Source organism: Protomyctophum parallelum (assembly GCF_964188405.1).
Source record: "Protomyctophum parallelum genome assembly, chromosome: 20".
Taxonomy (NCBI): domain Eukaryota; kingdom Metazoa; phylum Chordata; class Actinopteri; order Myctophiformes; family Myctophidae; genus Protomyctophum; species Protomyctophum parallelum.
This window is the reverse complement of record NC_139718.1, coordinates 29,416,718-29,437,888: the sequence shown is the minus strand read 5'-3', so window position 1 is coordinate 29,437,888 and position 21,171 is coordinate 29,416,718. Positions and strand designations below refer to the sequence as shown.

General features: G+C 38.5%; 1 protein-coding gene across 1 annotated transcript in view; it reads left to right on the top strand.

Annotated features, from left to right (window-relative positions):
* Positions 1-21,171, top strand: part of galnt16 (UDP-N-acetyl-alpha-D-galactosamine:polypeptide N-acetylgalactosaminyltransferase 16) — a 57,286-nt gene that overhangs the window by 18,462 nt on the left and 17,653 nt on the right. The window contains exons 6-7 of the mRNA XM_083791353.1: positions 7,393-7,514; positions 13,164-13,251. Coding sequence (XP_083647479.1) covers positions 7,393-7,514; positions 13,164-13,251 — 210 coding nt within the window. The remainder of the gene's footprint in view (positions 1-7,392; positions 7,515-13,163; positions 13,252-21,171) is intronic.

Sequence of the window (21,171 nt, the reverse complement as noted above, 5' to 3'; positions counted from 1 at the left end):
GAAGTGTACTTCATACCCAGGGGGTGGGAAACCCCATGACCCTCAGTATGAAGTGTAACCAGGGGGTGGGAAACCCCATGGCCCTCAGTATAAAGTGTAACCAGGGGGTGGGAAACCCCATGGCCCTCAGTATGAAGTGTACTTCATACCCAGAGGGTGGGAAACCCCATGACCCTCAGTATGAAGTGTACTTCATACCCAGAGGGTGGGAAACCCCATGGCCCTCAGTATGAAGTGTACTTCATACCCAGAGGGTGGGAAACCCCATGACCCTCAGTATGAAGTGTACTTCATACCCAGAGGGTGGGAAACCCCATGGCCCTCAGTATAAAGTGTACTTCATACCCAGAGGGTGGGAAACCCCATGGCCCTCAGTATGAAGTGTACTTCATACCCAGGGGGTGGGAAACCCCATGGCCCTCAGTATAAAGTGTACTTCATACCCAGAGGGTGGGAAACCCCATGGCCCTCAGTATAAAGTGTACTTCATACCCAGAGGGTGGGAAACCCCATGGCCCTCAGTATGAAGTGTACTTCATACCCAGAGGGTGGGAAACCCCATGGCCCTCAGTATGAAGTGTACTTCATACCCAGAGGGTGGGAAACCCCATGGCCCTCAGTATGAAGTGTACTTCATACCCAGGGGGTGGGAAACCCCATGACCCTCAGTATAAAGTGTAAGGGCAAAATGGCCACTGTATTGAACAGAGACCAGACATGAGACCGATGATTTGCTGTGGCAACCCCTGAAGGGAAAAGCCGAGAGGAAAAGAAGAAGAAGAAGATTGAACAGAGACCAGACAGACCAGAGAGTCTTTGGTCTAATAAGTATGGTTAATTTGGCATGGCATGCACACACAGACACACACACACACACACACACACACACACACACACACACACACACACACACACACACACACACACACACACACTCACAATACCTACACATACAGTCTCACTAATGGACTCAAAAGCACTCATACGCAAACAGATAGCTTCCACATGTTTTCCGTTTGTATAAATTATCAGGTGATGGTTGTAAGTGAAAAAGCGAGGCAGAGGTTAAGGCCTTCACAATACAAAGCGGAGTGAAGTTCCCATTGTGTCATGGAGTTCCCCCTCCGCCCAAGTCCATTATTTTCCAATTTCGGGATACCTCGTCATGCATTATGGCACCGGTCCTGTCTTGAGCAAGAGAACTGGCGACCCTCGTCTGTATTTAGCCTTGAATGGAAACTACACAAATCGGGAGTACCCAGGAGCAATGCAGTGTCGGGTACCCGTGCGCGTCTGCCAGACAGGCCAGATGATAATGCACCCTTAAGCCCACCACCAGGGTAGGGTGCGGCTAATGGGTGTCGAATGCAAGCGGCCGTAAGCGGTCTCTGAGACTTGTCACATTCAACATCCAGACTCTATCAGCTTCCAGAAGCAGCAAGCAGGGTTTGTAACAGGGGGTGAAATCTGAGGAGCTAGCTTGGAATCTTAAATACCAGCGAATAGCAGTGTCGGTATCCTTGCTGGAAGAGAGGCACAGAAGCTATTGAAGCCATTGATTTGAACTCTTATCAAAGTGAATCATCACATCATCATTCCAGGGAAATCCTGTCCTCACAGTCATCATAGCGTACATCCCAACTGAATAATGCACAACAAAGCACAGTTCCACAGCTAGCTCGTGCAGACAATTGAAACTGTCCAGCCACATAAATTATTGGCTATCCATTCTGGACGACTTCAACACATCTCTGCCCAGAAGACACACACTGTTCACTTACAACAAACAAACTAATAACAATGTCACTGATACCATGATAGGAAAGGACAGGTTGTGAGGAAGGGGTATAAGCGGAAAGATGGACCGCATGTCCTGAGACTCGCAATCAGTGGCAGAGAGGAGACACTTGGCTCTATCGTATGCCATGACTTTATACCCGCCAGCATTAACCACAATCTGTGAATTACGCATTTAGCATCTTCCACTATCCGTAAACGCAAACGGTATCTTGCTGCCACGCAACCCACTATACATTTTGCCGACTCCTACATTTGCGGGTGGAGGTGTTTTCGAGGGCGTGTTGATGCGCTTTCCTTGAAATTGCTATCTTGCACACAGGTTTAGGGCAGCGGAAAGTGCCTCCTCAAACCACCCGCAATGTGAATTCCATTTGATAGAAGAAGTTGGAGCTGCCTCTGCGTACAATGTTGCAAAACATTCACAGCTCAGAGGTCTCGTTCTGTCTTAATTATCCACAAATCTCTGTGATTGTAATTTTACTATAATCAACATTATACAAGTGTCAATTCCTTGTGTCCATTGCGTTTATATAATTGTCTATTCAAAGAAGTTATTTTATTTGTGCCGTTCAATGTGCGTGATTCCATTCGCTCATTCAGATTCATCCATCCATTGCAGCAAATATTTAATGGATTACAATAATATAAAATTCCCCATAATCAGTAACAAGTCGTAGATGATACTTGTGTCAACCAAATGTTGTTTTATTGAAATGCAATTAAACAAAAGTAATGACATTCAACACGGAGGAAAGAACCATTGCTACTGCCAGCGGAATGGTGCTCCAGAAGAACGATTTGCGCACCAAAATGTGCTGCCCAAAATGTGGAAGTGCAAACGAGTGCTCAATGTGAAACCCCAGCTGCAAGAGTGCGGGATCCAGGCCCTAAATTGGCCCTGATAACCAGTTATTCAACACAGAGCACACTAGCCAACAACAGAATAAAAAGGAAATTTGAGAACCGAACGGATGATCTTCTAAAAGATTATAAAATTATATCGGCCTACAGAAAAAACAAAAACCTTAAAGATTATCTAGTACACAGCAAGCTAAAAGAAATCAACACACCAGCACGCCAGGGACCAGAATACTTCAAACCCAAACAATTAGTCAAAAATAGAACTACAAAACGCGTGTTAGAGATTAAACAACAAATAACAGCCAGAACCAGCAACTGCATTTACTGAATCACATGTGAAAATGTGGTTTACAATATGTCGGAGAAACGGGTAAAACAATAGGTACAAGGCTGGGACAACACCGATACAATATTAACAATGGAAAAAAGACAACCACAAGGTTTGTGCAACATTTCATGGCTCATGGCATTGAAGCTCCAAAATGCGCTGGACTTCAACACAATCCCAACTGGACAGTAGGACAAAGACGTTTTAATGAAAAACAGTGGATTAAGAACCTCAACACGGATTTTCCTGGAGGCTTAAACATGCCTAAAATCAGATCTTGAACACAACAAAACTTAAACTCAGGATATAACTGGAGAAATCAAAAAATGATTTGATCAGACTTCCTTCGGATACATGGCGAATGCATTTATTCCTTGCATTGTGCCTACACATGTTGCGAGCTGCGGGCGCAACATGTGTAGGCACAGTGCACTGAAGTTTTTTAATTCCCCCCCCCCCCCCCCCCCGCTATTCATTTCGATGGAAGTTTCTCAGTGGCGTTTTGAAGCACCCAGAAGAACGATTTGGGCACCAAAATGTGCTGCCCAAAATGTGGAAGTGCAAACGAGTGCTCAATGTGAAACCCCAGCTGTACTGGGTGTCCTCGTCATAAATCCACGGTCTGCAGTCGCAGCTCTGACCAGTAGGGCCGAGCGCTTCCAACGTTGGAGAGCATCCCTGGAGGCTTGGCTCAGGACTCTATGGAACAGGATCTGAAGGTCTGGAGGGCACATGCCTGGATAAGGAGAGTGTTTAAATCCGAGATGGGAAATGACCTCAAGAGGTGGCTAGGAGAATCCGTACTGCTATATGAGGCTGAGACAATGACATGGACAATCACAATACAGCAGGAAAAGGCCCTGAACACTTACATTACGAATGGCATTTGATGTTACATGGGGATGGGGGAACCCAATCAGAAATGTGGACTTCTAGGGGCTAGGGACAAGGTCAGGGAGAGGAGGATGAGGCTGGCAGGGCGCTGTGTCATGCACCCGGAACTGATGGCAAGCGAACTGACATTGCGGGAGCCAACCCAAGGCACAGCTTGGAGGGAAACACACTGCAATGTCACAGCGGAGCTAGCAACACTGCAGAGCTTCGGATGCTGTTGATGGATAGGAGGGTGTGGAGGGCAGAGTTCCAGGAGCCCCAAGTTGGTGTCTGCTAGTCCCCAGATAAATGTATTAATATACATACAATATCGAACCCCTTTATCCATATTTAATACGATGGCCATTCAATTCATAGCAGATATTCAAGCTCACAGTGCCACGCTTCAAGCTTGTACATCTGCTATTTTGGAACATTTTATATGAACATACATTTGGGGGTCCTTGGCACAAAAACGTTTGTCGAAAAAAGAGATGCTTATATTTTTACCACTTTCTATCCAAAACAGCTGCTACATTTTGCTTCCTGGTGTTGTTATGGTTACATGCAGTTTGATAATATTAGGATCATTGATTTAAGCTGTCTCAATTTCCATTATTAAGGGATATGTGGCAGCCTATCACAAATTAGTATTTTCTGTGGCCATAGTATAATGTGTATATGAGTAGGCCTACTGTATATTTTGGCTAAATGAAGTGATTAAATGCCATTTAAATGTGTTTTTGCAGTGAAGCTGTATCATCAATCTTCCTCTGTCGCAGGGACTAGATGACAAGTCAGATGTTTTTTTTCTTTTTTTCTGTAACCAGTAACATTACAGTCTTGGCAATGGTCCATTATGAATCTTTCCATGTGATGACTCTACTGCGTTTGACTATTTCTACTGTGTTTACTAACAGAAAAACAGCTTGACATAACTACTATAATACAGCATTATTTTCCAAGTTGAGTTAGGCAGGAGAAGAGCTGGAGACATGAATCACAATACACTTCAGTTATATAAAAGCATTTTTTTTTTCCAGACACAACCACTACATGACATTTTTACAGACCCAACAACCTCTACACATATATTGAAACACCCAAATACAATATCACAGAAGTCCATCTAAGAAACTGTCCATTTTTAATTGTAACCTTGCGGTCATTTCTTCCATTATATAAACCATTATATAAACCTGCTTCAGTCTCTGCTTCCATTGGGTAGGTGGCTTTATTTCCTTCCAATTTACTGTTATCATTTTCTTAGCAATCAGTAAGGATTTACTTATTATTTACCATCAAAATGAATTAATACATCAGAATATGTAACCAACCTGAGTTACACAGTAAAGAAAGATTGGAATAAAGACGTACTGATATACGGTATGTGCCAGAAGAGTATCTCTCTCAGGGACCAGGGTGCCTGACTTCTATGTGCTGCTCTCCTTGTTTGCCTACAGGCTGTTTTCCCATCTAAACCATAGGCTGACAGAGTATAAACAAGTTCATTGCGAACGCAATGAGCACTAACTATGAGACCCTGCAGATCATGTCTGTCTGTGTGTGTGTCTGTCTGTCTGTCTGTCCCGCTGTGACACCACCCGCCCGCCACCAGAGGGCGCAGCTGTAGCACACACACACACACACACACACACACACAGGGCGCAGCTGTAGCGCACACACACACACACACACACACACACACACACAAACAACCACACACACACACGAGCTTCGTTCGCTTCCCGCGTTTGCGCGTCTTACTTGTACTAGGCCAGTGGTTATCAAGTAGTGAGGTAATAGGACATGCCGTGGGTTTGACGACAAGGCTTAGACATCCTTGCAAATCAAGGTCAAACTTTAAATCGTTAGGTGTGTTGTAAGTCTTGCTAAATCTAAGTGTGTTAAATGTTAGATGTGTTCAATCGTATAGGTGTGTTACATTTTGGGTGTGTTAAGTCTTTATTTTTCCTCTTTGCCTGCTGTGTGCTATTGTTGGTGACAGTACCCTCCTTTTGAAAACAACTACTTGTTATATCTGTTAATATCTTATATTGGATATCTACTTCACTAATGAAAAACATTGAGGACTAAAGTTACCATATACAAACATCCAATACAAACATTCAAACATCCTTTCCTTATTATGGAGGATTATTGAAGAGGTGAAGACTGAAGAGGAACAACAACAAATGGCAGTGTTGTGCTTCATCGACTTCAAGAAGGCTAGAAGTGGACTATAGACTATAGCATGTGGAAGATAAAGCTGGAGTTGAGATATAAACAAGTCTGTGTCCTGTGTTCCATCAAACTGAGGAAGTATTCCAAGTGCTATTTACTTTAAAAACAAGAATGTTTGCTTTTCTTAGTTATAATTCTCTGCTGTCATTTTCTCAAATTAAACATAGCTTATTTTCCTTGCAGTGTATGCTGTATGCCAATCTGGAATTAAACTTTAAGATGGACACGATGCATTTTTGTATATACCTTATTTAAGGCTAAGGTACCTCCAATCATTAAATGTACTTTAGTGTCTTATCTTATCCATCATGAGTTTAAGTTAGTCTTTTTTAAATTGTGGGTTCCTTTTCTTTTGAAAGAAAACTCTTGAGATGATGGAATCTATCTTTTTAATTAAATTAGTTTGGATAAAGCTGGAGGGAAGTAAAGCCTCCCTATAATACAGCTAGTTAAATTATAAACAAACCTATCAAGAAACCCCATCATTGTTCCAGCACTATCAGTTTGGAAATTAATAAACATTGCCAGAAATTCACTATGAAAATCTCAAACTGTGAGTGTTTTCCTTTTGTCAACCAAAGGACTGAGTTAACAGAATGTTTCAATTTAGTTCTGTCAATCATATTGGGGAATTTTCAAATGGTGAAATACAATGCTTAAAAAAACAGGTGACTCCATCTTAAAAAATATAACTTTAGCAAGTGAATGTTTCATGGTGACCTAAATGTAATTGTATTTTATAGTAGTAATTTATTTTCTAATAGTTCTGTCTCTGTATAGGATGACTAGTCAGAATGGCCTTGTCGTAAAAGGAGCTGTCAAATGCTTTTCAAACGGGACTAATTTTGCAACTTTCTATGCTAAAGTTTTCTAACTCTCAACTTTAATAGTGAATGCTAAAGTACCTCACAGTCTGTCATGTTGTTGTTATTGTATCTCTGCGAAGTATCGTTACTTTCAGGCAGAAAACATTTATCTCTATACTACAGTATCATATAAAAATAGCAAAAATAGCCAATGTACAAGCAATGACAATGCTTCATGATGCAACGCATTGTGAGCTTGTAGATCTGCTATTTGGGGGTGGCTATTTTGTGGTGGATGTTTCCATTGGAACACAGGTTATTTTTTCTATTCTCTGTTAAGTAACACTTTTGGACATACAAGGTTTCCACCCGCCAATATGAGGATTTTTGGGGAATTTACTTTGGCTTGTGCCAGCTGGACAACTGGATGACCATGCTGAATTCGTTCCATTTATAATGCCACTATCGATGTCCCCACAGGTCTTATTCGGTCAAGGGTGCGGGGAGCCAACACTGCCTCAGCGGCCATCTTGACCTTCTTAGACAGTCATTGTGAGGTCAACACTGATTGGCTGCAGCCCATGATCCAGAGAGTCAAAGAGGTACAGACCGCCAACCACCACCCGTCATTCACACTCTCCAATTAGACACATAATACATGAACTCTTGGAAGTAAAAAATGTGTGTGTGTGTGTGTGCGTACGCATGCAGACACACACACACACACACACACACACACACACACACACATACATACACACAGTATACACACACCACATCACCCCCCCCCCCACACACACACACACACACACACACACACACCACTACACACACACGCACGCACTCACGCACACATGCACGCACACTGCACAGATAATAATAGTGATCTAATAGATCACTCAGCAGTGGGATTTATGTGTAGTTTTCACAGATTAGTTGAAGACACCCCCCAGGGATTTGTGCCATTCACATACGCCACCTTGTGATATAGATAATCTATATAGGGTGTAAATAGGAGTTCAATTAACACTGGATTTTACTGTGTAGTGTACAATGAGGAAAGTGTGTCTGGTATTAGTTTAATGGAGTGATTTCTTGTTATGGCAACAGACCTTCAACTCTCACTAATGAGTAATAGTCTATTCTCTGAGAACCCAATGCAGGAACTGGGGTGTATGCAACACAGCTGTTCCCCCCCCCCCCCCAACACACACACAATCACACCAAATACCTCAACTCTCTGAAGCCACTAGAAACATTTTTCTTCATAATCACTTTTCCCACCCTCTTGCTCATGTATCTCCCCACAATAATCCCCACAAAAATCCCGACTCTCCCTCATTTTCCAGGAACACTTTAATGAATCATCCACACTTCTTCTTCTTCTTCTTCTTCTTCTTCTTCTTCTTCCTCTTCCTCTTCCTCTTCCTCTTCCTCCCCTTTCCACACTCTCCTATTTTAGATGAAGCTCTGCTGTCTTCAGTTTTATTCGTTGACTTTGGTTTGAACACCCTGGATTTTCTGCTAAATGTCTAAATTGTAAATTGTTCATAAACTTGGCTGATGTACATTGGCAATGATGCCCATTGGGAATGCATGCCACACTGTACATACAGTAAAAGTACCGGTGTATACCCATTGGGAATGCATGCCACACTGTACATACAGTAAGAGTACCGGTGTATACCCATTGTCAAATTTATAGAAGGATAAATTAACTTAATCTGTCAAGACACATTTTGCAACCAAAGTAACTATAAAATAATAGTAAAAAGACAATAATAATAATAAAAAGACACTTGTACACAAAACAAAACAATATTCAGAAAGACAGACACCATCATAGCAAAATACATTCTCAGAATTCTCTACCATATAATCTCTAATATGTCTATCTTTATTCAATTCTCTACCATATAATCTCCCCTATGTCTCTCATTCTCATACAAAAACATGCATATTTCAACCATACCTTGAATCCCTTTTGATTCACCGGTTCTATCTACCACACAATCCCGTCCCCATCCCCCGAACCAGTTTTTATCCAGACGACAGACGTTACCATACAAAACAACTCTCTCTCATTTAACAGACATATTTTATTCAGAGGACTCTACACTCTCAGCTGTGGAGGCTCATCCATACTGCATCACAGTCAGTCATGAGAGCGTCAGGCTCAGTGATCATTTACCATCTCCACAGACAGGCTACTCCTGTCTCTACACTCACTAATCAGACATCAGAGCCCATTCATACAGCGTCTGGTAGTAGAGGAGTACTGTCTTTGTCCAGGAGTGCTGGTCAGAATTGGCCCTGACAAACTGATCAATGATGAGCACAGCTACTATAAATCAACTTGTGCAAATGAGCTTATAATGACCTCAAGGCAGTAAATGAAAAGAATCTTTAATTAATTTGTATGCAATAAATAGCTCCACACTATTAAAACTCCCAGTCAGTGTGTGCTGTTGGCTCTTTGGATATTGACAATTTATGACAAACAATAATATTAATATTGTGATAAAATAATGATCACAGTGTTATAGGTTTATATCCTTTCTTGCTCTCTCTCTCTCTCTCTCTCTCTCTCTCTCTCTCTCTCTCTCTCTCTCTCTCTCTCTCTCTCTCTCTCTCTCTCTCTCTCTCTCTCTCTCTCTCTCTCTTTCTCTCTCTCTCTCTCTCTAACTGATGTAGACTAAACAAAAGGCAACAATAGCCACATGAAGTATGGAACTGTAATGTGCATGGCTACAAACAGCAAAGTGAGTGGGCTGTCTGTCTGGTGACCTGTAACCCCGGTTGGACAGACGGACACTGTCTCCTCTGTCCGGCTCTTACACAGAGACATTTACAGTAGCATGACATTTGTGATTATGTGATGTTGGCTGGAAAGCATGAACAAACTGCTCCACAGATGAATAGCATTTAGGGACTGGAGATATTTACAGTGCAGAGAAAGCAATATGTCCCATTGAGGACAATGAGGTTTTCTATTATTTTTCTATCCGATTCTATCCCATCCGAGAAACAGAACAGGAGAAAGTCAGAGATCATAACGCTGACAGATTGAGACATTATACGACCAACACTACATCTGTATAAAAAGTGCTGCGTTCACTACATGCACTGGTAGATCACAGCGGCTCGTTACAAGGCTAATAAAACCAGTATTGCTTAAAGCTGTGGAGAACAGCACTTTTGAGTGCGTTCTCTGGCAGAATGGTGTGTCACACTGTCCCCATGGTGCGATATGCTACAATGAGCATAAAGGTCACTGTGGGTTCACTTACAGAGTAAAGAGACTGAAAGTATAGAATTAGATTAGAAGCAGATGTTGGAATTGTGCCTGATGTCACGCTGATTGACGGCACAAGCACACGCACGTACGTCCATGCACACACACACGCGCACATATGCACGTGCGCGTGCGTGCGCACACACACACACACACACACACACACACACACACACACACACACACACACACACACATACACACATATGCACTGATGTGCACCCAAATATAAACAGACAGAAGCATGCACACACATGCAACATTAACAACAGTGTTGGCACAGTGAACACAAACACACACAATCTCAGACACACAATCTCAGACACACACACACACACACACACACACACACACACACACACACACACACACTAATGTCAACAGTGTCCAGTCCACTGTTTACTTTTGAGTTCATGCTACTTCTCTCACTGAAGGTAACGTGTAACTCTTCACAGGCCTGTCTTACTGTCGATTTCTCAAATCACACACACTCATTTACATTTACTTTCACCATTACAAATGTACTGCTGCAATTTATCTGACACGTAGAGGAGCTCACAATGGTCCTCATTCACAACAGCGTTTACGCTCATAAAGTGACGTTACGTGAGCGGTGCGTGAGCGGACAGGCATTTACGAGGATTCCCACGTTACGTGGGAATTCATGGCCATCTGTGTGCAAATTGCTCCGCCACCTCTCAAGGTAGTGTAGAAGGCAAATTTATTCAGAAGGCTTTAGTCTTCATGCTGAATCAATAAATAGTTCCCAAATCTCAGATAAAATATGTAGGCATGTGTCCCCAACATTGGTCAGCACAAAAAAATGATATATATATAAAAGCAGAGTATCACTTGTATGCGCTTCTAGAGGCATATTGGTCAAGTTAACCTATGGGCCTATACAGAAACTGCCCCCGCAAGCATGACACCTTTTTATTAATTTATTAGGATATTTCTATCATGCGCGATTGGGGCTGCTCACTCGGCAGACTTCTACTCGAAGTGCAACGCGTTGAGAGCTTGTAGATCGGCTCTCGCAGTTTAGTTTAGTTTATAATTGTATATAAAAATGCGGAAAGGATACACTCGGCGATCCGCACAAATTAAGTGATTACACCAGCTTCTCTGAATAACATGTCCTCTCAACGTAGCTTGATCGGACAGATTAATACGATATCAATACGCATCTGTTTACGCATCAGTTACACTGTCGCGTATTTCTCCTTTGTGAATGAGGACCAATGAGCGCAACAGAAACCTAATTCAGATTGATTGATTGAAATATTTATTAACAGTTTGTAGAATTTACAGTACATTTTAAGCACAAACTCAATACAAAGACTGTTAACTGTGAGTGGACGACCCAATTAAGCATTACACTTGTTTACAACAGGGTCCACATTGTTCAATTCATCAAAACATTTAGAGACATACAAATAGACACTTCTATGTAGCTAAAGAACAGAACAGGAATTCATCATATAGGAAGCAAAAAGGGAAAAGATACATATACAGAGAGGGGAAATGGGGTGGGGGGGGGGGGATTCAGATTTTACAGAGGCCAGTTTCGAATTGCAGCCATCCGTAGGTGCCCTTTGAGAGCGGTTTTGAAGGAGTCAAGGGATTCACATGTCTTAATGACTGTTGGTAGGGCGTTCCACATTTTGGTGGCATAGGAGCGAAAAGAATTTAGTCCCTTGTTTGTGCCGAATCTGGGTTGTACATGGTTTGTTGCACTCCCTCTGGTGTTGTGGGTGTGGACTTCATTTACATTAAGGAAGTATTTAGACAGGTACATGGGTATCTTGGTGGTGTATCGAATCTTGTGGACCAGACCCATTGCAAGATGCTGTACTCTGTCGTCGACCCTAAGCCATCCCAGCCTGTCAAAGTGGGCAGGGGTGAGGTGGGTTCGGGGGGTGAGGCCAAGTAGGAGCCTGACCAGTTTGTTTTGGGAGGTCTGGAGCCTTGTTTTAAGGGCCTTTGAGGTGCTGTGGTACCAAGAGGTGGATGCATAGTCAAAGAAACCTTGTACGAGGGCTCCTGTTAAGGTCTTCAAGGTGTTTTTGCTGACCAGTGAGGAGATCCTGTAAAGGAATCTTTTCTTTGATTGACTTTTTTGATTACGTTGGTGGCCATCTTATCACCGGAAAGATTGGCCTCCAGGATGGAACCTAGGTAGGTAATTTGATCTTTTCGTGTGATAATATTGTCACCCACTCTAACCAAGAAGCCATCTGCCTTGCTGAGATTACAGGGAGTGACCGTGTACTCTAGTTGTCCTTATGTCTTCAAAGGTCCCACCGCCCTCAGACACGCATATTCATGTGGACATGCACACCCACACTTAAAAAATAACTGTGATTATTTTATTGTAGATCTGTTCTTTTTGCGACTTTGTAATTTGCACAAAATTTGACTTAAAGGTCCCTTAACCCATTCTGACCTGAGATCAGATTCTAAAAATGTCTATTACATCCTGACAGTTTCATTATTAACCCATTCTGACCTGAGATCAGATTCTAAAAGTGTCTTAGATTTTTCAAAAATAGCAGACCTACAAGCTCGTATCGCGCAACTCGGTGGCGCGATATGAGCTTGTAGATCTGCTATTTTTCAATAGCTAAAGCATAACATGATGCCAACACCAGAATGCCCGGTCAGAATGGGTTAAGGATTGTTTATTCTGTGTGCACCACCGTTAATGTGATTAACATACTGTACATTAATTAAATTAATTTTTATGGCCCCACTGGCCAATGAATGACCAGAGGGGGATATCAAAACCACAGGCATGGACCATGTACAAGACCTTGCACACACACTTGTACTTACATATGCCACCATGTGTGCACTCGCACACACACATGCACAGCATGGGAATATGCTGTGTTTGCTGAAGTGTAGTACATTGGCTCAGGAGAGGTGTGACAGTCTGTTCTGTTCTCTCTTCCAGGACCATACCCGTGTCGTCAGTCCTATCATCGATGTCATCAGCCTGGACAACTTTGCCTACTTGGCTGCCTCTGCTGACCTGAGAGGAGGTTAGTTTCAAAGAAACAGCTAATATTTAGCCACATTAACCCTGACGTGCCTGTCTTGGCCAAAGATTTTCAAAAATTGTCAAAGTTGTTCATTAATGTTTTATTATTAGGGGTGAGGCCCAGAGGGGTAAAGACCCCTTATTGTTTTCGTACGGGTTCAAACACATTGCTATGCATTGTTTTGTGAGCCTTTACATTGTACTATTTTCAGTATACATGTAGGGCTTAAGTGGTTAACTGTTAGCCCTACATGTATACAGTTTTCTCTCTATTGGTGTTGTGGATAAAACATTTCGAATCAACTATAGCATCAGAGATGTGTGTCCATGGTTACGGCAGGTTCTCTAACTTGCATTCAAGCCAAGATCAACGAGAAGACGGTATTGATTTTGGCTGATGGTTTCTGGGTTTACATATTCAGTTTAGCTTAGGCCAGTAGTTGGAGCATAAATGTCTCCACTTAATAGCTTTGTCTTTCTTCCTGTTTCTGTGTCTTATACACTGGATCCTAAACATTCATGATTTGAACATTTACCCTTCAACAAAATGACTGGATGGTTTGTTGCAATTGTAGAAATATTCTGCCTTAAATATCAAATGTTCAAGGCTTCAAGCATGTTAGTAGTCTATATGGGTGTGTGATCGCTACACCTTTTGACCACTGGGGGGCGCCACTGAGTCAATTATGCAAATTAGTAATAAAATAGTAATTAAAAATTCTTTACATTCCTTGAATTCCATACATTCCATAAACCATAAATCATATTGTATATATATATCATAAATATAATTAGCATAGTGTTATTATTAAATAATAAAAGCTAATCTCGCATTTGTCCATGACAGCATGCATGATGTGTGTGTGTGTGCGTGCTTTGAATCTGCTCATCTCTCCCTCCCCTCCCTGTGACTTGTCTCAGCTGTGAGAGAGCAGGGGCCGAAAGTCTAGGCAGGTCCGACACCTCCGTTTTTCAAAGGTGTGAAGAAGCGAACAATGGGTCTCAATTCCTTTTCAAAAAGTGCCAGCTGTCATCCTGAAAAAACTGCCAGGTGCAGATTCCAAAGCCCAGGTTTGAAGCGTGATAAGGGGGTGATAAGTAAATAGAAAGGGGAGGATGAGCTCTGATCTTTCGAAATGTGTATATTGAGAAAACCGTTTGAACTGGCAGCTGTAGTTTTGTGCTTTGCAGGTGTTAATTAGATTAACACCAGGGGTGGGGGTCCTTATCTTTGATGTGACTTGTATGCATGATGTGTGTGTGGGCCAGGGGTATCATTGAAAGTGGCAGGTGACAGGTGACAGGTGACAGTTGACAGGTGACAGATGACAGCTGACAGCTGACAACAGCTGATAGTTGACAGGGAAAACACATGGTTTTTGTTATGTTTAACTCCAGCATTACATTTTCCATGTGCATATATACGTCAGTGTAATGGGAGGTACAGTAGGTGTAGTGTAGTCTAGGTTATATTAGACAATGTTTGTGGTATCAGAATGAATGCATCTGACTTTGTTTATTTATTGGGTAAGTCAAGGATACCCCCCTAGTGGTCAATTTCTATATATATAATTACACTGCAGTACCAACTATGCCCTGATGTGATTTTAATGGTTCGTGTTTTTGCTTTGTGACTGGAGAAGGTAAGTGTGGTCCTAATATTGGTGGTTAACGTAGGGTCTTGTATTATTTTGGTGTTTTGTGTTGTGTTTTGCGAATTTTGCAGGATTCAGGTAGTCCTATGTTTTGGGTTAACGTAGGTCTTGTATTATTTTGGTGTTTTGTGTTGTGTTTTGCGAATTATACAGGATTCATGTAGTCCTAATGTTTTGGTCACCGTAGGACTTGTATTATTTTGGTGTTTTGTGTTGTGTTTTCAGAATTTTGTATGGTTCATGTGGTCCTAATATTGGGGGTTAACGTAGGGTCTTGTATTATTTTGGTGTTTTATGTTGTGTTTTCAGAATTTTGTAGGTTTCATGTTTTTTCCTAATGTTGGTGGTTAACGTAGGGTCTTGTATTATTTATGGTGTTTTGTGTTGTGTTTTTGTGAATCTTGTAGTTTTCATGTTTGTCCTAATGTTTTGGTCACCGTAGGACTTGTATTATTTTGGTGTTTTGTGTTGTGTTTTCAGAATTTTGTATGTTTTCATGTGGTCCTAATATTGGTGGTTAACGTAGGGTCTTGTATTAATTTGGTGTTTTATGTTGTGTTTTCAGAATTTTGTAGGTTTCATGTGATATTTTTAAAATTAATATTTCATATTTTCAAAATTATTTTTTCAAAATTAATATTTCATATTTTCAAATTTCATATTTTCAAAATTAATATTTCATATTTTTAAATTTAATATTTCATATTTCCAAAATTATTTTTTTCAAATTCATATTTTCAAAATTCATATTTCCAAATTTCATATTTTCAAAATTAATATTTCATATTTTTAAAATTAATATTTCATATTTTCAAAATTATTTCAAAATTTCAAAATTATTTTTTTCAAAATTCATATTTTCAAATTTCATATTTCATATTTTCAAAATTATTTTTTTCAAAATGTCATAATTCGTCCTAATGTTTTGGGGTTAACGTAGATCTTGTATTATTTTTTGGTGTTTTGTGTTGTGTTTTTAGAATTTTGTAGGTTTCATGTTTTTTTTTTTCCTAATGTTGGTGGTTAACGTAGGGTCTTGTATTATTTTTGGTGTTTTTGTGTTGTGTTTTTAGAATTTTACAGGTTTCATGTGTACTAATGTTGGTGGTTAACGTAGGGTCTTGTATTATTTATGGTGTTTTGTGTTGTGTTTTTGTGAATCTTGTAGTTTTCATGTTTGTCCTAATGTTTTGGTCACCGTAGGACTTGTATTATTTTGGTGTTTTGTGTTGTGTTTTCAGAATTTTGTATGTTTCAGGTGGTCCTAATATTGGTGGTTAACGTAGGGTCTTGTATTATTTTGGTGTTTTATGTTGTGTTTTCAGAATTTTGTAGGTTTCATGTGGTCCTAATAGTGGTGGTTAACGTAGGGTCTTGTATTATTTTGGTGTTTTGTGTTGTGTTTTTAGAATTTTGTAGGTTTCATGCGTTCCTAATGTTTTGGGTTAACGTAGATCTTGTATTATTTTTGGTGTTTTGTGTTGTGTTTTAGAATTTTACAGGTTTCATGTGGTCCTAATGTTGGTGGTTAACGTAGGGTCTTGTATTATTTTGGTGTTTTATGTTGTGTTTTCAGAATTTTGTAGGTTTCATGTGGTCCTAATAGTGGTGGTTAACGTAGGGTCTTGTATTATTTTGGTGTTTTGTGTTGTGTTTTTAGAATTTTGTAGGTTTCATGCGTTCCTAATGTTTTGGGTTAACGTAGATCTTGTATTATTTTTGGTGTTTTGTGTTGTGTTTTAGAATTTTACAGGTTTTCATGTGGTCCTAATGTTGGTGGTTAACGTAGGGTCTTGTATTATTTTGGTGTTTTATGTTGTGTTTTCAGAATTTTGTAGTTTCATGTGGTCCTAATAGTGGTGGTTAACGTAGGGTCTTGTATTATTTTGGTGTTTTGTGTTGTGTTTTTTTAGAATTTTGTAGGTTTCATGTGTTCCTAATGTTTTGGGTTAACGTAGATCTTGTATTATTTTTGGTGTTTTATGTTGTGTTTTAGAATTTTACAGGTGTCATGTAGTCCTAATGTTGGTGGTTAACGTAGGGTCTTGTATTATTTTGGTGTGTTGTGTTGTGTTTTTAGAATTTTGTAGGTTTCATGTGGTCCTAATGTTTTGGGTTAACGTAGGGTCTTGTATTATTTTTGGTGTTTTTGTGTTGTGTTTTTAGAATTTTGTAGGTTTCATGTGGTCCTAATGTTTTGGGTTAACGTAGATCTTGTATTATTTTCGGTGTTTTGTGTTGTGTTTTTGTGAATCTTGTAGTTTTCATGTTTGTCCTAATGTTTTGGTCACCGTAGGACTTGTATTATTTTGGTGTTTTGTGTTGTGTTTTCAGAATTTTGTATGTTTTCATGTGGTCCTAATATTGGTGGTTAACGTAGGGTCTTGTATTATTTTGGTGTTTTGTGTTGTGTTTTCAGAATTTTGTAGTTTCATGTGGTCCTAATAGTGGTGGTTAACGTAGGGTCTTGTATTATTTTGGTGTTTTGTGTTGTGTTTTTTTAGAATTTTGTAGGTTTCATGTGTTCCTAATGTTTTGGGTTAACGTAGATCTTGTATTATTTTTGGTGTTTTATGTTGTGTTTTAGAATTTTACAGGTGTCATGTAGTCCTAATGTTGGTGGTTAACGTAGGGTCTTGTATTATTTTGGTGTGTTGTGTTGTGTTTTTAGAATTTTGTAGGTTTCATGTGGTCCTAATGTTTTGGGTTAACGTAGGGTCTTGTATTATTTTTGGTGTTTTTGTGTTGTGTTTTTAGAATTTTGTAGGTTTCATGTGGTCCTAATGTTTTGGGTTAACGTAGATCTTGTATTATTTTCGGTGTTTTGTGTTGTGTTTTTGTGAATCTTGTAGTTTTCATGTTTGTCCTAATGTTTTGGTCACCGTAGGACTTGTATTATTTTGGTGTTTTGTGTTGTGTTTTCAGAATTTTGTATGTTTTCATGTGGTCCTAATATTGGTGGTTAACGTAGGGTCTTGTATTATTTTGGTGTTTTATGTTGTGTTTTCAGAATTTTGTAGGTTTCATGTGATATTTTTCAAATTAATATTTCATATTTTCAAAATTATTTTTTCAAAATTAATATTTCATATTTTCAAAATTCATATTTCATATTTTCAAAATTCATATTTCATATTTTCAAAATTCATATTTTCAAAATTCATAATTCATATTTTCAAAATTCATATTTCATATTTTCAAATTTCATATTTTCAAATTTCATATTTTCATATTTCATATTTTTAAAATTAATATTTCATATTTCCAAAATTATTTTTTTTCAAAATTCATATTTTCAAAATTCATATTTCATATTTTCAAATTTCATATTTTCAAAATTAATATTTCATATTTTTAAAATTAATATTTCATATTTTCAAAATTATTTCAAAATTTCACAATTATTTTTTTCAAAATTCATATTTTCAAATTTCATATTTCATATTTTCAAAATTATTTTTTTCAAAATGTCATAATTCGTCCTAATGTTTTGGGTTAACGTAGATCTTGTATTATTTTTTGGTGTTTTGTGTTGTGTTTTTAGAATTTTGTATGTTTCATGTTTTTTTTTTTCCTAATGTTGGTGGTTAACGTAGGGTCTTGTATTATTTTTGGTGTTTTGTGTTGTGTTTTTAGAATTTTACAGGTTTCATGTGTACTAATGTTGGTGGTTAACGTAGGGTCTTGTATTATTTATGGTGTTTTGTGTTGTGTTTTTGTGAATCTTGTAGTTTTCATGTTTGTCCTAATGTTTTGGTCACCGTAGGACTTGTATTATTTTGGTGTTTTGTGTTGTGTTTTCAGAATTTTGTATGTTTCATGTGGTCCTAATATTGGTGGTTAACGTAGGGTCTTGTATTATTTTGGTGTTTTATGTTGTGTTTTCAGAATTTTGTAGGTTTCATGTGGTCCTAATAGTGGTGGTTAACGTAGGGTCTTGTATTATTTTGGTGTTTTGTGTTGTGTTTTTAGAATTTTGTAGGTTTCATGCGTTCCTAATGTTTTGGGTTAACGTAGATCTTGTATTATTTTTGGTGTTTTGTGTTGTGTTTTAGAATTTTACAGGTTTCATGTGGTCCTAATGTTGGTGGTTAACGTAGGGTCTTGTATTATTTTGGTGTGTTGTGTTGTGTTTTTAGAATTTTGTAGGTTTCATGTGTTCTAATGTTGGTGGTTAACGTAGGGTCTTGTATTATTTTGGTGTTTTATGTTGTGTTTTCAGAATTTTGTAGGGTTCATGTGGTCCTAATAGTGGTGATTAACGTAGGGTCTTGTATTATTTTGGTGTTTTGTGTTTGTGTTTTTAGAATTTTGTAGGTTTCATGTGGTCCTAATGTTTTGGGTTAACGTAGGGTCTTGTATTATTTTTTGTGTTTTTGTGTTTTTAGAATTTTGTATGGTCTTGTATTATTTTTGGTGTTTTTGTGTTTTTAGAATTTTGTAGGTTTCATGTGGTCCTAATGTTTTGGGTTAACGTAGATCTTGTATTATTTTCGGTGTTTTGTGTTGTGTTTTTAGAATTTTGTAGGTTTCATGTTTTTTTTTTTTCCTAATGTTTGTGGTTAACGTAAGGTCTTGTATTATTTTTGGTGTTTTGTGTTGTGTTTTTAGAATTTTGTAGGTTTCATGTGGTCCTAATGTTTTTGGTTAACGTAGATCTTGTATTATTTTTGGTGTTTTGTGTTGTGTTTTTAGAATTTTGTAGGTTTCATGTTTTTTTTTTTTTCCTAATGTTGGTGGTTAACGTAGGGTCTTGTATTATTTTGGTGTTTTGTGTTGTGTTTTTAGAATTTTACAGGTTTCATGTGTACTAATGTTGGTGGTTAACGTAGGGTCTTGTATTATTTTGGTGTTTTATGTTGTGTTTTCAGAATTTTGTAGGTTTCATGTGGTCCTAATAGTGGTGGTTAACGTAGGGTCTTGTATTATTTTGGTGTTTTGTGTTGTGTTTTAGAATTTTGTAGGTTTCATGTGTTCCTAATGTTTGGTGTTAACGTAGGGTCTTGTATTATTTTCGGTGTTTTGTGTTGTGTTTTAGAATTTTGGAGGTTTCATGTAGTCCTAATGTTTGGTGTTAACGTAGGGTCTTGTATTATTTTTAGTGTTTTGTGTTGTGTTTTGTGAGTTTTACAGGATTCATGGTTTCCTAAGGTTTTTGTGGTTAACGTAGGTTCTTGTATTATTTTGGTGTTTTGTGTTGTGTTTTTAGAATTTTACAGGATTCATGTTTTTCCTAATGTTTTGGGTTAACGTAGGTCTTGTATTATTTTTGGTGTTTTGTGTTGTATTTTAGAATTTTACAGGCTTCATGTTGGCCTAATGTTTTGTGGTTAGCGTAGGGTCTTGTATTATTTTTGGTGGGTTGTGTGGTGTTTTTGTGAATTTACAGGCTTCATGTTGTCCTAATGTTTTTTGTATAACGTATGTCTTGTATTATTTTGGGGGTATGAGAGAGAATATTATATTATTACAACACTGTAATAATATAATATTCTCTCTCATACCCCCAAAATAATACAAGACATACGTTATACAAAAAACATTAGGACAACATGAAGCCTGTAAATTCACAAAAACACCACACAACCCACCAAAAATAATACAAGACCCTACGCTAACCACAAAACATTAGGCCAACATGAAGCCTGTAAAATTCTAAAATACAACACAAAACACCAAAAATAATACAAGACCTACGTTAACCCAAAACATTAGGAAAAACATGAATCCTGTAAAATTCTAAAAACACAACACAAAACACCAAAATAATACAAGAACCTACGTTAACCACAAAAACCTTAGGAAACCATGAATCCTGTAAAACTCACAAAACACAACACAAAACACTAAAAATAATACAAGACCCTACGTTAACACCAAACATTAGGACTACATGAAACCTCCAAAATTCTAAAACACAACACAAAACACCGAAAATAATACAAGACCCTACGTTAACACCAAACATTAGGAACACATGAAACCTACAAAATTCTAAAACACAACACAAAACACCAAAATAATACAAGACCCTACGTTAACCACCACTATTAGGACCACATGAAACCTACAAAATTCTGAAAACACAACATAAAACACCAAAATAATACAAGACCCTACGTTAACCACCAACATTAGTACACATGAAACCTGTAAAATTCTAAAAACACAACACAAAACACCAAAATAATACAAGACCCTACGTTAACCACCAACATTAGGAAAAAAAAAAAAACATGAAACCTACAAAATTCTAAAAACACAAC